The sequence below is a fragment of the Cercospora kikuchii genome (genome assembly GCF_019650295.1).
Source record: "Cercospora kikuchii DNA, contig_00003, whole genome shotgun sequence".
Taxonomy (NCBI): domain Eukaryota; kingdom Fungi; phylum Ascomycota; class Dothideomycetes; order Mycosphaerellales; family Mycosphaerellaceae; genus Cercospora; species Cercospora kikuchii.
In genome coordinates, this window is record NW_025408584.1 from 1,789,949 (window position 1) to 1,807,507 (window position 17,559).

The 17,559-nt window shown below is 53.4% G+C and overlaps 7 protein-coding genes across 9 annotated transcripts; 4 read left to right on the forward strand and 3 right to left on the reverse strand.

The window, feature by feature from the left end:
* Window positions 1-1,916: 1,916 nt before the first annotated feature.
* Window positions 1,917-3,146, reverse strand: CKM354_000510800 (uncharacterized protein; the record flags this gene model as incomplete). 2 transcript variants are annotated; one of them, XM_044800367.1, is made up of 4 exons in its annotated part: window positions 1,917-2,393; window positions 2,584-2,779; window positions 3,011-3,093; window positions 3,144-3,146. In XM_044800367.1, the coding sequence occupies 4 exons, from the start codon at window positions 3,144-3,146 to the stop codon at window positions 1,917-1,919; spliced, it is 759 nt and encodes a 252-aa protein (XP_044656302.1). The 2 variants fall into 2 exon arrangements, with proteins under 2 accessions (XP_044656302.1, XP_044656303.1); XM_044800368.1 differs by lacking the exon at window positions 3,144-3,146 and having other exon boundaries at window positions 3,011-3,066.
* A 563-nt stretch (window positions 3,147-3,709) lies between these two features.
* On the forward strand, window positions 3,710-5,394 carry CKM354_000510900 (uncharacterized protein; the record flags this gene model as incomplete). 2 transcript variants are annotated; one of them, XM_044800369.1, is made up of 4 exons in its annotated part: window positions 3,710-4,050; window positions 4,100-4,287; window positions 4,336-4,449; window positions 4,622-5,394. In XM_044800369.1, 4 exons carry the CDS (start codon window positions 3,710-3,712, stop codon window positions 5,392-5,394), a joined length of 1,416 nt encoding a protein of 471 aa, XP_044656304.1. The 2 variants fall into 2 exon arrangements, with proteins under 2 accessions (XP_044656304.1, XP_044656305.1); XM_044800370.1 differs by having other exon boundaries at window positions 4,631-5,394.
* A 331-nt stretch (window positions 5,395-5,725) lies between these two features.
* CKM354_000511000 (uncharacterized protein) lies at window positions 5,726-6,776 on the forward strand (the record flags this gene model as incomplete). The annotated part of the gene is made up of 4 exons (XM_044800371.1): window positions 5,726-6,138; window positions 6,186-6,530; window positions 6,581-6,600; window positions 6,661-6,776. The coding sequence occupies 4 exons, from the start codon at window positions 5,726-5,728 to the stop codon at window positions 6,774-6,776; spliced, it is 894 nt and encodes a 297-aa protein (XP_044656306.1).
* Window positions 6,777-6,994: 218 nt separating this feature from the next.
* CKM354_000511100 (uncharacterized protein) lies at window positions 6,995-7,948 on the reverse strand (the record flags this gene model as incomplete). The annotated part of the gene is made up of 1 exon (XM_044800372.1): window positions 6,995-7,948. One exon carries the CDS (start codon window positions 7,946-7,948, stop codon window positions 6,995-6,997), a length of 954 nt encoding a protein of 317 aa, XP_044656307.1.
* Window positions 7,949-9,827: 1,879 nt separating this feature from the next.
* CKM354_000511200 (uncharacterized protein) lies at window positions 9,828-11,244 on the reverse strand (the record flags this gene model as incomplete). The annotated part of the gene is made up of 2 exons (XM_044800373.1): window positions 9,828-11,122; window positions 11,187-11,244. The coding sequence occupies 2 exons, from the start codon at window positions 11,242-11,244 to the stop codon at window positions 9,828-9,830; spliced, it is 1,353 nt and encodes a 450-aa protein (XP_044656308.1).
* A 1,551-nt stretch (window positions 11,245-12,795) lies between these two features.
* CKM354_000511300 (uncharacterized protein) lies at window positions 12,796-14,097 on the forward strand (the record flags this gene model as incomplete). Its single annotated transcript, XM_044800374.1, has 1 exon — window positions 12,796-14,097. One exon carries the CDS (start codon window positions 12,796-12,798, stop codon window positions 14,095-14,097), a length of 1,302 nt encoding a protein of 433 aa, XP_044656309.1.
* A 359-nt stretch (window positions 14,098-14,456) lies between these two features.
* Window positions 14,457-17,227, forward strand: CKM354_000511400 (uncharacterized protein; the record flags this gene model as incomplete). The annotated part of the gene is made up of 2 exons (XM_044800375.1): window positions 14,457-15,610; window positions 15,664-17,227. The coding sequence occupies 2 exons, from the start codon at window positions 14,457-14,459 to the stop codon at window positions 17,225-17,227; spliced, it is 2,718 nt and encodes a 905-aa protein (XP_044656310.1).
* Window positions 17,228-17,559: the final 332 nt, after the last annotated feature.

A 17,559-nucleotide genomic window follows, 5' to 3' on the forward strand; every position in this document is an offset into this window, starting at 1 on the left:
TGTGTAATGTTGGAAGATTTGGCGACGAAGCAGCCCCTTTTTGTGCTAGCACCGGCAGCTAGTTGCGCCCTCAGTTGCACAATTCAGTACAGACCTCATTTGCAAGGAAAGTGTGCCTAGCCCCACTCAGCGGATCACATGCAACTGGATTCTGAGATGAATTTCATTGCGCGGGTCTGCTCATGCCATTTTCACAAGCTTTTAGGCGGGCATTTGTGCCATCTTAGTGATTTTAGACCACAGATTTCGATTCCGAGAATGCCGGATAAACGCAACCAGTAGCCATTCGTGATCTTGCAAGGAGACGAACTACGTCCCGGCGCTCAGTGAGGACAGAATATGCGCCCTTTCTCTTAACAAGCCTCGAATAGCGTGAAGTAAGGACAACGTTCGCGTGTCCTGCCTTTGAAGATGATGGTAAGCATTAAGTGGCAGCCTATCACACCTCACTCTGGCAAGTAATGCTCGTACTTACTCGTTCAGTCACCGCCAGGCCGATCGCGGTTTGAGGTCATATGCGCCAGCTCGCTCTGATCATTTCTGCTTCCGCGTTCAATCCCAGGGGAGACATCCACAGCTTGCAACACGAGTATCCTTACTATTCAGCTCGACAACACGGCCGTCCATCACCATCACCATGAGTTCAAGAAAAGAATGCCCCATTTGTCGCTCTCAGGTTGCGAGCTTCAGAAGCTCTCCAAGCACATGCATCGACCAGAAAACCAAGCAAGCCATCCAGCACGGGGAAGACGAATGCTCGTGCAGTGAGTGCTGGGAGCTGTACCTCAGCATGCAAGTCGAGGAGTGTCCAGCAGTTTACGTTCCGCACTCTGACAACCATATAACAAACATCCAGTGCATGTTCTGTCCCAGTCTACTCAAGAGGTCCGACTTGGAGCAGCTGTCTCACTCCGATACTGTCACCCGGTGAGTCGCAAAGCTGTCGAGATTGACATTTCGTGTCACTAATGGGTGTGTACAGATACGATACGAAGAGATTCCAGAACACAAGAAGGAAGTGCCAAGCTCGCTGTCAAGGCGTAGATACTCCTTTCCAGCACTTCGATCGGGCGACAGACGGCCGTGTTTTCAGCTGCGATACGTGCAGCTTCGCAACTTGCGTCGACTGCGATCGTCCAGAGCATGCCGGAGAGACCTGCGTGCAGTACCAGCAGCGTATGAACGACGACCTTGTACGCATAACAGCCGAAGCAGCCACTCGGGAGAAAGATCACTGTCCAAATTGCAAGGTCCCACATGAGCCTATCAAGAACGGCTGCGGCTACACTATATGCTCGAGCGACGTAGCGCATGTCCCCGGTGGTTGCGGCTTTCGCTTTTGTAGCGGTTGTCATATACCGTGGGTCGGTGAAGGCAGTGCCTGACTCGGCGGCAGGCGTCAGCATTTGCCCTTTTGCAAACACCACTTCCAGCTTTGCAAGCAGTGCAACCGTAAAGAGCATCCGGAGGAATCATGCGAGGAGTACCTATACCGATTGAGGCCGATCGCCGATGCCGGAAATGCGCAGCACAAGTCTGCGCCTGGCGAAAAGCATTGGGAGACTGGCCACGGAACCAAGAATCGATTCGAGATGAGCTTGACATATGTCGAGAGAGAGCAGCAGAGGAAACAGCGCCAGAAGGCAGGTCGGAAGAGAAAAGCCGAGGATGAGTAGAGTGTGTTCAGGCCTGCAGTATAACCAAGCTGGGTGAGGCAATAGAAGCTGGATTGGCATTGTGTTCCGCTATTGCAAATTGCAATTGTGGCCATGTCGTTATCGTGGGTACTGGATCCCCAAAATTTATACGAAGCTCTTTGGTCAGCAAAGCAATCAATATATCAAAGTCATGCAGACACCACCAGCGCCAACGCTAATCCCAAACACACATCGATCATCTCATGACCTGTCGTCTCATCATTGCACCATGGCATCGCCAGCGGCCTGCGCTGTGTCGGGCCCGTCCAGACCGATCGGTATCGTAGCTGGCAAATCTGCCTTGGCCTCTCTTGCCAGTGCTTCTGCCCAAGCTCTTCCTCGCACGAGCTTGCGTATCTTTGCTTCTGACCGCTGTCCCCTACTCTCAAGTATGGCCTTGTTCACACTTGTAGCCACCTTCTCGCGGAGCCTGAGGTCCAGCAACTCTTTGAACTCCTGCTGCATCTTATCGGGAGGGAAGATCATAAGTGCCATGGTCCGCTGAAGAGCCTCTTGGTACTTTGCATCAGTGGGCGCTTTCGGAGCGAGCTGTTCTGTGGCAAAGTCCAGTGCTGGGCGAAAGTCATCACTAGTTGGCTGTGGCCCATCGGCAGGTCGAATAATGATGCCACGAATCAGCTCGATCAGCTGTAGCTGAAGTAGATTGAAGTGGAGTAGCTGGTTTTGATCGAGGATCTGCATGGAAGACCCTTGTCAGCGAAGTGCGCGTGGCAAGCTTCTTCAACAACGATGCGAACAGGTAGAGCGAGATCATACTGAGGACTGAAGTGTAGTTTATTGATATCATCAACACCCGAAGGTATATGAGTGGTGCATGAAAACAATAATCATGTCGGTGAGGGTTGGAGGAAGACTGCGGACATACCTGGTGATCGATCTCATTGATGAGCTCGATAGCCTCTTCCACGTTGCCAGCGTGGATGGCGTTGCGCACAGCGACGCGCTCCCGAATGCTCTCCATGTCCTCCGGGTTGCCGAGGTTGGTCTCTTGAGCAAATTTCTCTGCTGCGGCGGGATAGCCTTCCGAGACGAGATAGTCCATGATGACCCAGTTGATCTCGCTGCGTCGGAACTTGTTAGCTGGGAACTTGTCAAGCCTGGCGCGCTCTTCGTGGCGCGCCGTCAACACTGATCGCAGCATATTCGGGTCTTCGGCTCAATGCAATAGTGGCGTGGTTCAGAGGTACAAATATATTTTTCTCCGCAGTATGTCTAGGAGAGATTCCCATTTGTTTTTGACACATCATGTAGGTAGGTGGTGGGGTCGGAAGGGAGGTGCAGTGCGTACCTACCTCTTGCTCGGCTTCTTCTCCTCCACCTTCGCATCGAAAGAGTGTGTGGGCCGCATCGTGGAAGGCGCAGACGGCGATGAGCTCTGTGGGCAGCATTAGATAGGCGCGACTCGTGGAGCTGTCGTTGACTCACCATGTCCGCAGCTGGGCGCTTGTGCGGCTCATAGCCAGGCAGTCGGAGCTACCCAGTGAGAAGATATGTCGTGAGTTCCCGTGCAAGGGAAACTCGTGACAATGTGTAGCGGGTTGGAAGTGAGGTCGAGACAGAGATTTGTAGCTCAACCTGACAGAGCACGTGCGAAGATAGCTACCTGCCAAGACCTGCAATTAATGGTGGCACAGAAGCAGTCCTCCGTGTCAGAGCTCTACTCCCAGAGCCAGCTCATGAACTTCCGACAGCAGACTATCCCTCTCTACTCGACATTGCTGGTGACTTCTGTCTCTCTTATCCTCATTCACTAACTAGCACTGGAACAACGAGCAGATTCGGAACACTCTGGACGTGCAAGCGAATACTTGTGCCACCACTTTTGACTTGCAATCGTCTCGCTAAGCTCCTCGGACTCGATTTTGCTTCTCTTGCGCCCATCCTTCTCGACCTGTTCACCACACCTCGCAGCCTTCACTTCCGCCTGAAATACCACGCGGGACCATGTGGACCATCGAGGTATCGGCTGCGGTCCTCTCCATGCGCCTGCGATGAACATTCCTTCCCTCGAGCTCCCTCTGGGCGCTTTTGCCTCATTGGACTCGCCCAAGACTGCCTCGAGTGCAACGCGTGCTCATTACTCGCCGCCATGGGCGAACACTTCCATCATCGGCGTGGCCGGTAGCTCAGGCTCTGGCAAGACATCATTGTCTATGGCCATCATCAGAGAGCTGAGCTTGCCATGGGTCGTCATCATGTCAATGGACAGCTACTACAAGCCTCTCACCGAGGAGCAGTCGGCAGCGGCTTTCAGGAATGAGTACGACTTTGATGCGCCCGAGGCTATTGACTTCGACAAGTTGGTGGAGAACCTGCGAGACATTAAGGCTGGGTAAGCGGACTCTTTCTTGCCTGCAATACTTGTACTAATACCTTCCCAGCAAGAAGACAGACATCCCAGTCTACTCTTTCGAGAAGCACGCTCGCGTAGATAAGACGAATACCATCTACTCGCCGCACGTCCTGGTGTTGGAAGGCATCTTTGCACTTCACGACCAACGCATCCTAGACTTGCTTGATCTCCGCATCTTCACCGAAGCAGATGCTGACCTATGCTTGTCTCGACGTGGTAAGTAAGGCGCCATGCCTGCGATTCCCGCCCACTAATACAATCCAGTCCTTCGCGATGTCCGCGAGCGCGGCCGAGACATCGAAGGCTGCATCAAGCAGTGGTTCAGCTTCGTCAAGCCCAACTTTCACAAGTACGTGGAGCCACAGCGAAACGTCGCAGGTACGTCAATATCTCCTCCCTCTCACCCAACACTGTGATGATTCAAAATTTCAATGCATAGTTCAACTGAAACTTCCTGTTGAAAAACAATTACCATCTTTCATCTTGTCTGACATGTGTTCATTCGTCCATCCAATCTGTCGTGCCCATCCAGATAAGCTCGCACTGACAGCTCTACTAGACCTCATCGTGCCTCGTGGAATCGAGAACAAGGTGGCCATAGGTATGGTATCCGATCGCATCCACAAGACTCTCGATGAAAAGTCCCGCCAGCATCAGCTTGACTTGCAACGACTGGGTCAGGTCTCCGGAGATGCAACCCTGTCTTCCAATGTGGCAATGCTGGAGCACACCAACCAAGTCCGCGGCATCAACACCATTCTTATGAATCCTGCTCTCGAGCGTGAGGACTTCATCTTCTACTTTGATCGTCTTGCAGTTATGCTTGTCGAGCAGGCATTTGCGGCTGGAATGTGTTACAGGCAGCAGGTTGTCAAAACTCCTGTTCCTGGTGAACTCTACAACGGCCTCACCGTCGACGGCGCTGTCTCCGCTGTCGTCATTTTGCGAGGTGGCGCGTGTCTCGAGACTGGTCTGAAGCGCGTGGTGCCCGATTGTCGTATCGGCCGCATGCTGATCCAGACCAACTTCCGCACGGGCGAGCCGGAGCTGCACTACTTCAAGCTCAGTCCGGACGTGGAAACTCACAAGAGAGTCCTGCTCATGGATCCACAGATGAGCAGTGGCGGCGCCGCTCTCATGGCTGTCCGGGTCTTGCTCGATCATGGCGTCAAAGAGAGCCACATAGTCTTCGTGACTTACATGGCTGGCAAGGACGGCTTGAATAGGCTCATGAACGTGTACCCGGAGATCAAAGTGGTGGTTTGCAGGATCGTTGGCGACACGGAGCCTAGGTGGGTCGAGCAGAGGTACCTTGGCTGCTAATGTAGCAATAGCGTGAACCTGCGACCTACTGTCAATATTCAGCGATGTTTCTCTCCATCAATCAAGAAGTCTCCAGCCACTAGTAGCTGTCCGTGTGATGTTCTGTAGTTGGGAACTGCTGTCTCCTACAAGCGCACTGCGCCAGCTCTGATCGGCGCCAAGCCATTCCCGCCCCATTCCTTCGTCCCTGGTCTCAATGGCCACTGCTTTCGAAGCAGCTCCTCCGGGCGACAAAGCAAACGTGTTTCACACTTCGCCATCTGTAACTGACAACTCGGCGCGGCGAGAGTCCTATTGCCTCAGCTCGATGTGCCAGACTCAGTCGCCAGCCATGGCAACTCAAGAGACGGGATCCGAAGAGGATGGGGCAGGAAAAACCTCGACCACTCGACCATGTGCCCACAAGTTTGGCGACGCTTCGCACTCAGGTATTGCAGATATTACCGACCTTCACGCTGAGTTCTCCGGCATCATCTTCGACAGCGACACAGATGACGAGGACGAGGACGAGTCCAGCAAGATCTGTCAGTCATGCGAAGAATCTAAATTCGACTTTCGATTCCCGGATGCACCAGACAATTCTTCCTGTGCTCACGTCGTGGAGTCCTGCTGGTCTTGCTGGGAGCAGTGGATCGAGACTCAGCTTGCCTCCCAAACACCGGACAAGATTAGTTGCATCCAATGCAGAACCACTCTTACCGCCGAGGATATCAGAGCCTATGCCACTCCAGTCGATTATCAGCGGTACGAGCCAACGCAATTCTCCTACGTCTCATCTGACTTGTCCCCAGATATCTAGACCTCTGCCTCCGTACCGCTCTATCAGCCGATCCGAGCTTCCACTTCTGCAAGGACAATAGCTGCGAGTCTGGTCAGTTCCACGACACTGGCGAGATCTTCTGCTGCACGGCATGTAGTCACAAGCACTGTGTCGAATGTCAGAGCGAGTGGCATGAAGGCAAGACCTGCGAGTCATATCAAGCCGAGAAGCGCCACAACGAAGAAAAGGCGAAACTCGAAGAAGAAGAGCTGCGCGCTCGACGCGTCTGGGAAGACGAAGCGTCTGAAGATACCAATGCCCGGACGACAAAGGCATGCCCTGGATCAGAGTGCGGCAAGCGAATTGAGAAGAACGAGTGAGTTTTCCATTAGCCTGGCCAAGGATATATACGCTAACGACCGACAGTGGCTGCGAACACATGATATGTACGTGCCTGCTTCCGAATCTTACACGATTAACGAGGTTGCTGACCTCCTTCTCCATAGGCCGGCAGTGTGATCATGAGTTTTGTTGGCTGTGCCTTGCCGACTATAAGGCCATACGTAAAGAAGGCAACCACGCGCACGAGAAGGATTGTCCTCACTGGCGCGAGCCACCTTGAATCAGAGCATATGGGTCTTGTGCGAACTACACCAACGATTCATGACGGCGCAGGCACCTGATAGTGCCTTCTAGAGCTTGCGACGGACCGCGAATCTTGGAAAAACAGAGAACGCATACCGCGCAAAGGTGTTGAGGGGTTACTACGAGAATCTTCTCACGGTTATTCGGTACCCTGATCACCTGAAAATTGAAGTCTACAGACGTTCTGCATGATCCTCATTCCTCAAGAACTTCAACAGCGATAGCTCTAAATCTCACCTCACCGAATTCAGCGCTCACCGTATCTCCGTCACTAATTCGCCATTGCGCATCTCCATCTTCATCGTCAATCCCGAAGTGCGTTCTGTCCGTGGGGAACCCAGGCCGAATGCAATTCAACGTACACGTCTGATCCTCGCGAGGCACAATCGTGCAGTTCACGACAGCCTGGATTTGCCCCCCACCATTCTCTTGTCCAACCGGTGCTGCCGCCAGCTCGAGCCTTTCCTCTCCAGCTACCTCAACCTCGCCGGATGGTCTCTCGCCGATCAAGACGCGAATTATGTCGGATGATGTTTGTACGTTATTGGTCCCTGGCACGAAGGTGAAGACTAGTGCCGACTCCGGGGCCGCGGATGGAACATTGAATTCGACATCTGGAAAAGGTCCCCCTCTGGCCTGTTGTCTCGCATAATTTCCTTCCAAAGCGGCGGCCTCGGGCACTTCGCTGTCGTCAATCTCGACTGCCTGTATGCGAAATGTGGATGGAGTCGTAGGTAGAGGTTGAGCACCTGAGGTCACTGTCACCGTAGTGGTTACAGGATTTGGGCGCGCCACGATGCAGCTGCAAGCAGATGCGATGACGGATTTCTTTGTGTAGCCGGCGAAACACTTTGGCTTTGGCTCGTAAGGCCGTCTCTTGAGCAGCTTGCCAGCTTCGAATCTAGGGCTGACCACTGCACTAGCCTGACATGGACCTGGTGTTGGAGGAACGGTAACTGTCGAAGTCGTGACTGATGGAGTGATGTTTAGGTACGAACTGCAGTATTTCGATGCAGGCCTTTGCTGTTTGAATGCGGTGACGATCTTCTTCACACTAGAGCAGAAGTGCTTGTTGTTGTTGTTTGTATATTGACGCTGAGGCTCAGCGACAACAACGCCAAGCAGGCATGCGATTAGTAGCCAGAGCATTGTCGGAAGTCGAGAGAATTGAAACTGTCCTAGTACAATCAGAAGGGATTGCCGCGATCTTGTACCGTATCTTATTCCTTTACCGCAGCCAAGACATCGCATATCAGCCCACGTTTGTGGCGTGCATACAGTTTCGACGCATAGCGTCTTGGTCCTGGGCGCCAGCAGGAGCAAAATGATCTGCTCGTTGTAACAATCTCGCTGAACTTCGAAGGAGCGTAGAACAACCGAGGGCCGCTTTTCAATCTGTCTCGGGTGGCTTGGACGATCATGTAGTGCGATGAGCATGGAATCGTTTGATTTCATGCGCCAAGAGTGAGAAGAGTGGCGCTGGCTGGGTATTCCAGATCCGTATGTGTAGGTTCCAGTAGACCAGGTTTACCGCCAGCTCAAATCGCGATTGGCGGCAGTATGTACGACCTAGCTCCGCACTTCTCGCAAATGTGACTGTGAGATGTCGTAGATGTACCAAGCACCACATGTTGTCGTTACTGCGCTGATGCCATCACTGCCTTCCATTCATCGCGTGCACCTGCTTGGGCCAGGCTGGAATACTGGACCGGGAACGTATTAATGGGCACTGCATCAAGTGAAGCTTGTGAGAGCTCAAACATGAACAGGTCATCTGAGAGTATCGGGATCGTGTTCTCCTCCAAGATGCAGCCGAGGACGAGGACAAGAGAACGTCGGAGAAAGGTGCCATTCATTGGAAGTCGTGGTGGGGCCGACTATCCCTAATACGGAAGCAGTTTTGAGAAAGGAGGCAGGCAAGAACGTGCTTTCCAAAATCCCTCCTCGGTTCGTCGACACAAGCAAACAACGATTCGAAGCCGTTCGAGACGATGGACACCCATGTGAGCATGATAGCCAAGTCGGGCGTGACTGAGGATAGCGAGTGCTGTTGTCGGTGATCGAGAATAACTAAGGTAGCGTCTGGAACGGCAGAGCCATCCGTAAGAGCATACATCTTGCTGGAGGTAGAAAGGTTCACGAACTGACTGAATGGGCAAAGCCGAGGGCTCCTAGCTGACGAAGTAACAAGATCAACGCCGTTGAAAATCTGTTCTCCGCGTCATTTACAGTTCACTTCATGGAGGCTTATCACAATGCTGCGAAATGGCTCAGATTCATTGAGCTAAGCTGCTGCATTGTGATAAGACTAGAATGGTATACTGTCGCCTCGATTGAGCCGTCTGGCTGAGAGCAAGACCAGAAGGACTTCCATTATGGCTCGAAGACAGATGGTCGACGACGCCGAGAACGATATCGCACAAAATTTCACGACACCAGCCGCACGCATTCCCGAGCTACTTCCCGTTAGCAATACGCCTATTTCACTCATAAAATTGTGATTCGGTTGAGATATGACATGTACCGGGAGAGTAGTGTGATGCGGACATGTGTGGCATTACCAACGCACGCCGCCAGCTCTTGCCAGAGTCGGTCAGTCACGCATCAATATCGAGTGACTAGTCTGGTGTCTAAGTGTATTATGCTTCGTCTTTCTTTTCTCCCTTGTCGCATTGGTCTCGTACCGCAATGTAGCAGAACGACGGCAAAACGCACAAGCGCGCCGTGTCCATGTTGCCAAGCAATAAATCTTCATGTGTGTCGTTACCACCGGAGACTGAGCTCTTCAGAGCACCAGTGGTGTCTCAGACTGTACCACCGCCCAGTATCATCAACGAAACCCATTTTCTCCCTCAATGAACGCCATATTTTTCCCTATGCTGTGGTTGTTTGTGAGTGTTACTCCGTCGCTATGATCAAGAATGCAAGTGCTATGTTTCGCTCCGACATGAAACAACAGAATGGGTATCTTCCGCAGCAAGCAGGCTCGTAAGATGCAAAGTCGCAAAGAATGAAGAGGATGCCGCTTTCAAATGAAGAGAGTCCGCAGCGGCTCGACCGGCGGTATCTCGGTCATACCTTTGGCACGCAATGCCAAGCCCACTGAAGCCGCTGATTCTTGCTTTGCAGAGTCGGCTTCAGCTTGATGCCGCTCTTTGCGGGCCTTCTTTTGGGCTTGCTTCTGCATGTCCTTTTTGTCTCGTGCTGATACACGTGGACCGGACTGCTTTTGTGAAGTCTTGCCGGGCGGAGGTTTTGGCGGTAACAGCTTGATTCTAATGGGAGGCTTGGCAGGCGCCGCCGTCGTGATGGACGCGTCTCGTGACTGGGACGTGGCCTTCACGTTGGGCGAAATGTCATTGCCGTCAGTCGATGTTGGTTGAGTACTTGACGAGCGAGGAATGGTGTCTGGTTGTGTGGACGTCTCCGAAGCGAAGCTGCCGAAAGATTCTTGGCTGCCGTCGTGGTTGACGAGAGTCGAAAGGGCATGTCTGGTGTCGCGACTCCGCTCCTTGTGTGCTCGCGATGCTCTGCTCATACGTCGATCCTGCTTCTTGTTGGGTCCGTCATGCTCATCATCATCACTGTCGTGGTCACGCTCTACACTGGAGCTCTCGACTTGTGACGAAGTGCTACCTTGCTCGTCCGCGTCAAGCAGATTGTTCACCGCCAAATCAATGTTACCCTTTGTCGCTTCGAGAGCTCTCTTAATGGTGACCTTATCCGCCAGAAAGGGTAGCGACTTGGAAACCACATCGATCATCCATGGAAGCACTGGTGACGTCTTCGACAGGACTTCTCTCTGTTTTGCCTCTTCTTCCGGCGACAGTACCTTGACCTGCACGTTGGGCATGCCCGTGTGGGGCCCATCGAGGTTTCGTATCGACGAGTAGTGTTCCCATGTGTGGTATGCAATGTGTGCCACGGGTCGAGAAGTTTCGCCTTCACCATCACTGCCACCCGACACCATAAACGCGTAATCACGTTGATAGATCTTCACGTCGTAGCCCATTGCCGACGAGAAGGCTACAATCTCCATGTTGTCACCATACGTGCCGCCACGGGCCATGGATTCGAGGTGATTTTCGAAGACTCGGTCGATATCGGCGGGGGAGGGAGGTTGAAAGGAGGCAGGCGAGGAGTAGGAGCCGGCATTTTTGCGTTTGGGGTTGCGTCGAATGCCGCCGCCGGGGTTCACGTCGATGAACTGTTTGTAGTAGTCGGCATGCTCACGCATGTAGTCGATGACACGCGAGCGAATGGCGGCGTGTTCATTTTGGTGACCATACAGCTGGTCGGACAGGGCGTTGAAGAGGCAGTTGCCTGCAGACGCGTCGTGTTAGTGGGGACCATCCAGGTGCTGCACTCGTGTATGGCGTGTCCTTACCGTCTCCGCGAATGTCAGCTGCGTAGAGTCCAAGTGACGAAAGCAAAGGAAACTCCATTTGCCTCACTTCGGCTGAGCAGTGAGCAGTGAGTGCTGGTCTCACTGTTAGTGGCATGCATAGTACCCCCGTCGCCGCTCAGCTGCGTGTGCGAGCAAGCGACCTCGGGGCGGAGTGGAGAGCGGAGCGGGAGGTGTTGTGGTGGAGGAGGAGAAGGAGGATTGCTGCTGGAGCTTCTGCCGCTGGCTGCTCTGCTGCTCGTGTGGCAGGAGCGCGCAGAAAAGACCAGCACCAGCACCAGCTTTCGGCGCGGCAAAATGCAAGGCTCAGGAGATACGTAATTGGCCAGGCCACACTTACACACCTTGGAAGAGCGACGTTCTGCCACCTGCTGCCACCCACACTCCCTGGCGGTGAAGTGCAGTGGATGTCGAGCCGAGTGCAGCAGTCTTGAGTCGCTCGCCGCCCCGCCGGTGAGTGCTGCGGGATGATGGTGTGGTGGCCGTGAGCTGGACAGCTTTCGCGGAGCGCCAGGCACGAAGCCACTGGCGAGCTTCCGGCACTCCAAAGATGACGTGCAGGCCGGGCGTACAGGCCGTGGAAGAGAAAAATGCGAGATGGACGGGGTGTGAAGCTGCGGCAGAAGACTGGAGGTTGCTTTCGGTTTGCAACAAACGACGACTGCCTGCTACCTCTTCAGCAGCACCGCCATTTGTGCACAGCAATCATCTGCTCCTTTCACCGCGTGCATAGACCTCAACGGCAGTGAATGACCATCGCATCGGCCCATCACGGGATCACGAGAGGCGGCGGCTTGTCTTGCATGTGAGCGCCGAATGACTCAATACCGGCACCTGGCAGTGCTGACACTCTACGCATGCTTCGATGCATGAACTACTTCCCCAGTCTTCTTCACTGCTGGCTCCTCCATCGCCATCGCCGCACGCAGATTACTAGAAACTCACGTTGCTGCCTCAGGCGCGAGAGTGTTCGGCGCTTTGCGGCTCAAAATTCGGCCACCAAAACCCAAGACTTTCCAGTCCGGCGCAGGGGTTTGGCGCTTTACCCTCCTCGACTACACATGGCAATATCTGAGACACTCGCCTCAATGTTGCAGTGTGGAAGCGCTCTTGTCTGCCTCTCATGCAAAGCAAACTTCGCCTCGCGCCCGACCTGACCACTTCTACATTCCTCCTGCGCCGCTCGGCATGCATTGGTCGTTGGCTTTGTCGCGGCCTGTGGTACGCAATGCTTCAGGAGATTCCAGCTATATGAGGTATCGTAGACGCCCAAATTCTCTCATGTTTGTAGATGTGTTCTTGTCGTACTCGTCTGTCGCTCTTTCCAACTTCAAGTTCCATTTACAGTCGTTCTTTACCTGCTTACTTCTAGCTTCAACGCTCGTTCCTACTTTGAAAGTCACAGAAATTCGGGTCCGGTACTCGACACAGCAACGGTACACAGAACGTTGACAGTCCGAACCCTGCACCATACTCGCTGGCACGACACAAACGCTACGACAGTCACGTCACTGGTTGACATTCACGCACTTCCTACGGAATGGAACAGAGAGCAGCCCGTCAACTATGGAACCCGATACGGACCATGAGAATGGCTTTCACTCTTCTCGCATTTGCAGCGCCGGCGCTTGCTCTCCCACTTCCACAGAACAGCATACCCGCTGGAAACACGACCACGACAGTACCGATCATGAAGACAGCGATATATGTTGCTAATGTCACAGACCCGGCATTGACTAGAGACTCTTGTGGATCAACCCGTATTGGCGACAGAGTGCTCTGGACTTGCAGAGACACTCAAGGCTACGATTCTCAGACCGGCAAGCCAATCGCACTGCCAATGATGACCAACAGTGCGGCATGGACAAATTTGAGTCCAAGTGGTGGTCCACTATTGGCACCCGGACCAGTGGGGGCAGGATCAAATGGCAGCAATTCAATTCTACAAATGTATGGCGGAAACACATTGACCATGCCGGCCTACTACCCACTCCAAAATACTCAGTGCCCGGACTCTGGAGCGTGCGAAGACGGGACTCGATATGTGGTTTGGCCGGACCAGCCACCTCTAATCTCACAGCAGGGAAGTGATGGCAGCGCCGTTGCCTACACATGGATTCCCAACCAGCAATTGCGCGGAGTCAACAACGGCATCACCATCAATCCTCTGTACCATCTGTACAAGGAGACATACACACCCTCAGCAGATGCGAATGCTCTTCCAAAGGTCGAGATCATCTCCACATCTTTCTATGGCGAGAATGCCATAGGATACGGTCGCTATGGATCGATGCTACACGACAACATGGCCTACCTCTATGGCCAGACAGCCGATCGCGAGACAGTGCTGGCACGCGTCTCGCCAGATCGGATAGAGGACCGAACGGCATACCAGTACTACCAGGCGTCGACTCAGACTTGGACCAACTCTTCGCCTGTCTTCAATACCTCTACAGTTCCCACAGCCGCGCCAAAGTTTCTCAACAGCACGTCCTATACAACAATTGCTGAGGCAAGGGGTTTGCAATCGACCTACGTGATTGCCAACGCCGGTCTTGGAGGGCAGGGAACATTTTATTACAGCTCGTACTTCTCTCGCTTCATCTGGATTGGGCAGTCTGTGGGACTCGATGGCGGCAGCGCAACATTCTACATCACGGCCTCACCTGCTCCTGAAGGACCATGGGCTGAGCCACAAAAACTTTTTGTTGGGCAGGATGGGGATCATGACATTGTAGGCGGGTATTCCTTGCAGGCGCATCCAGCTTTGCTGCCTAGCGGACCTCAGGTCGCAAGTGAGAAGGGTATCTACCTCAGCTGGACGCAGCAATGGCTAGAGAGTACAGTGGGGGCCGGATACACGACACCTTTGGTCTATTTGGAGTTTGAGTGAAAACGAGCATTCGCGGAAATGCATGACTGTAGGTAGATGTATCCGAACAGATCAACTCCCGTGACATTAGCAAAATGCCTGCTTGCCAATCTTGGTTCTTGCGAAGTGAAGCTGACGCTGGAGCTAACGAACTAGGGTCAGTTGTCGCTCCTGCCCGTTCACTCCTGGAGGCAAGCACGCGTCTATCTCGCGTTTGCTGTTGCTGTTGGTGTCACAGGCTGCAGGCTGCCGTCCATCCCCACCCCCACTCCCCACCCAGCTGCCGCCGCCGCCCGCCCACAAGCAAACACCAATCTCTCCAAAACGCCGCCGCACCGTCGAACACGCTTCTGCTTGCGCAAGCCTCAAGGACCACAATCATGGAGGCCTCGCCGCTTGCGGATCACTACACTCGCTACAAGCTGGGCACTGCCAAAGTCATCAGATGGCTCAGCCAACAAGCACAGCGCATCACCGAGCGGAGCGGCAACGTCATGAATTTGCCGAGTCCATTGACAACGAAGACCCTCATTCGTCTGGCGAAGATTATCAGTCTTGCCAAGCCGAAATCCAAAGTTCCAATATCAATCTTGCTGGTCATCGAAGATGTGATTCGAGGACGTCAGCGCTGTGCAGATTTCTATGGAAAATTGGAGGCCAACGACCAGAAGGGCAAGTTCACCCCGACGAATGCGTCTCACCGTCATTTCATCTCTGTCCTAGAGGAGGTGAGGACCTTGTTGAAGGCTCTGGATATCGAGCAGCCGAAGATCAACGGTCACACCACCGCTCGTGACAGCAAGGCCACCAGTGGCAAGCACGCAGGATCAGCGAAGAAGAACATATTCGAGACCTTGGAGCTCGAAGAACCTTCCGACCAACTGCAGACTTTGCCGGTGACGTCGAAGAAAGATGGCAAGCGACCTGACCAGCCACCAGATGAGCCGGAGCTGGAAGAGGACATGGAATCGAAAATGGCCATGTCTGTGTGGTGCATGTTCGAAGACATCCGAGAGATTAGAAACCACCTGCAGTCCGTCTGGCGAGAGTACTACGACGGCAAGATCTCGTTTCTGGCGGCAGTAGAACTGACGCAAACTGCATTTGTGTTCATCGAGCACATAGTCTCAGGACTTGAGCCAAATGACGATGGCCCGGATATATCTTACGACGAAATCTCGGACTTCTTGGGCATCGAGACAAGCATGGGGCACAACGGGCTCATACTGTTCATGAACAAGACCAACATTGCTGCTACTAGTGACGCAGCTGAGCTACTCTGTATTTCAGCGTGGACCGTACTTCAAGACTTCAGAACATGCATCGATGGGGCACACAATCCCAGGTACAAGAACATTCGTCAAAGTCATCACCCCTTCTGCGACACTTTGCGTCAATGCGAACCAATTCTGCGTCACATGGCATCGGTCCTTGATAACCAGCTCACACATGGCAATGTCAAAGGCTTCTGGATCGACTTATTCACCCAAGATCTGCTGGAGATGTGTCGAGCACGAGGCCCGATTCCAATTGAGTAAGTTTGGTCGCCTCTTTACCCTTCATGGAACATCAACTAATCGGCTACAGGACTGTGGCGAGATGTCAGGTTCTGTTAGATGCTATGCCTGCATTTGCCGGTCAAACTCATATTGGCAATGAGGTGCTCAAAGATACCCTCGAGCGAAGCTCCTACCAAGCTCGATTCAAGGGTTACGAGCAGAAGGTGCGAGATTGCGGTGACCCAAAACTCGCCCAACGTGCTCGTGACATCTTAGCGATGGCCAACCTGGATGGAAACTTCTCTCAGATGGACAATGCTCGCTCTCAAGGCCTTGTGGGCAGCTATCCCTGGCCGTCCGACCTCAACCCTGAAACTCTGCTGGAGCACTTGCCTCTGCTTGCAGGCTTCCGACTATGTCACATCAAGGTTGGCCATTGTCTCTCGTCATTCACAGCACCTGCTGGCGACGACAGGGGAGTCGATCATGCGGCTTTGCTCGGCATGGCGTATCTGTATCGTGCAGCTCGCAGCGTTGATCTGGTTCAGAACGAATGGGCCGATATGGAGACTGTGATTGCCAGTCAGGTGATGGATGGCTTCTATGTCCGCAACGCTGATAGTCTTGCGGGCTATGCACGCCATTTCGACCTGGCAATTGGAGTTTCTGCCAGTGCCTTCGCCCGAGACGCTGCACGTCGGCCTGGACTGCCTGGAAAGCCGACAATTGCTGCTAAAATGAAGAAGTTACAGCCTCCGTCCAACTTTGCTCGGCGCCGAGCCCATGGTGCAGACCTCGTGGCGAGTGGACTGAATGGCTACAGTGCTTTCTATGCTACGCTGTACAAAGAAGCCCAACGTATCAACAAAGCTCCAACGACTCATCTGACCTCCGTCGAACTTCTGCACACGACTCAGCGGGGCATGGAGATGGACGAAGTTTACCTCAAGTTTGATTTTTTGGCTTTCAGTATGCGATGCCGTGCTATACTGAACAACTTGCGCAAAGCCGAACCTGGTTCGATGAAGAAACTGATGGGCAAGAAGACTCCTGATATTATTGAGTTGACTCACGCGGTGTTGTGGCAAGCGGCAGACACGCCTCTGAACAGCCGCCAACCTGAGCGGCCGCTCCTCGCGAGACTCGCCGACAGTCTTCAGCCGATAACAGTGCATGATGGTGCTTCGTTTGTGTCAGTCGCCCAGCATGGCACCAGCGGGCACATCACGGAGAGCGAACGCCCCTCCAGCAAGTATCAGTGGAATGGCGGAGAGCAAATCAATGCTTACGGCGAAAAGCAAGACAATCCTGGTACTTATCGCGAAGCTTTGGACGACTACGTGGACGAGAAGCGAAATCGTGTACTCAACGCTACTTGCGCAAAGTTTCGCGAGCTCGAGAAGGCTGACATCCCCACGGAGAAGCGATTGGCGTTGACTCGCGCGTGGGCAAACGAGGAGTTCGTCAAGGCTGAGCTGCCGTTGCTCATCGATACGATGGAGTTCCTCGAGGAGTATCAGAAGGTCCTGATCACCACGAAACCTAAGCGTGACCCGGCGCTTGACATGATGTTTGCCATGTTTGGCGACCCATTCAAACTTTATGGGTGGGATGAGCCAGGATCGGCTGCTCAGTTCAAAATGCAAGATTGAGCGTTGGAAGTGTTGAAGGAGGCTATATGTGGTGAAGCAAGTTGCTATGGGAGTCGGGCAATGGAGAGACGGGCAGCGTTCAGACAAAAGCGCTGATTCTGGAGCGTAATTGTAACTTGTAGACTCATGATGCAGTAGCAAACATATGGGCTACTTTCTAAATCCTAGCTAACATTCCGTTCAGCATCATCAGCCGACCAGCAAACCAGCCTCTGGCTCTCTGAATAGAACAGCTACGCTGTGAGTATTTTGACTCTCTGTGGTATCGTCACCCGCGAGACCTGAACGTCCAAATAGACGTCAATCAACGCAAACGACCGGGAAGTCAGACC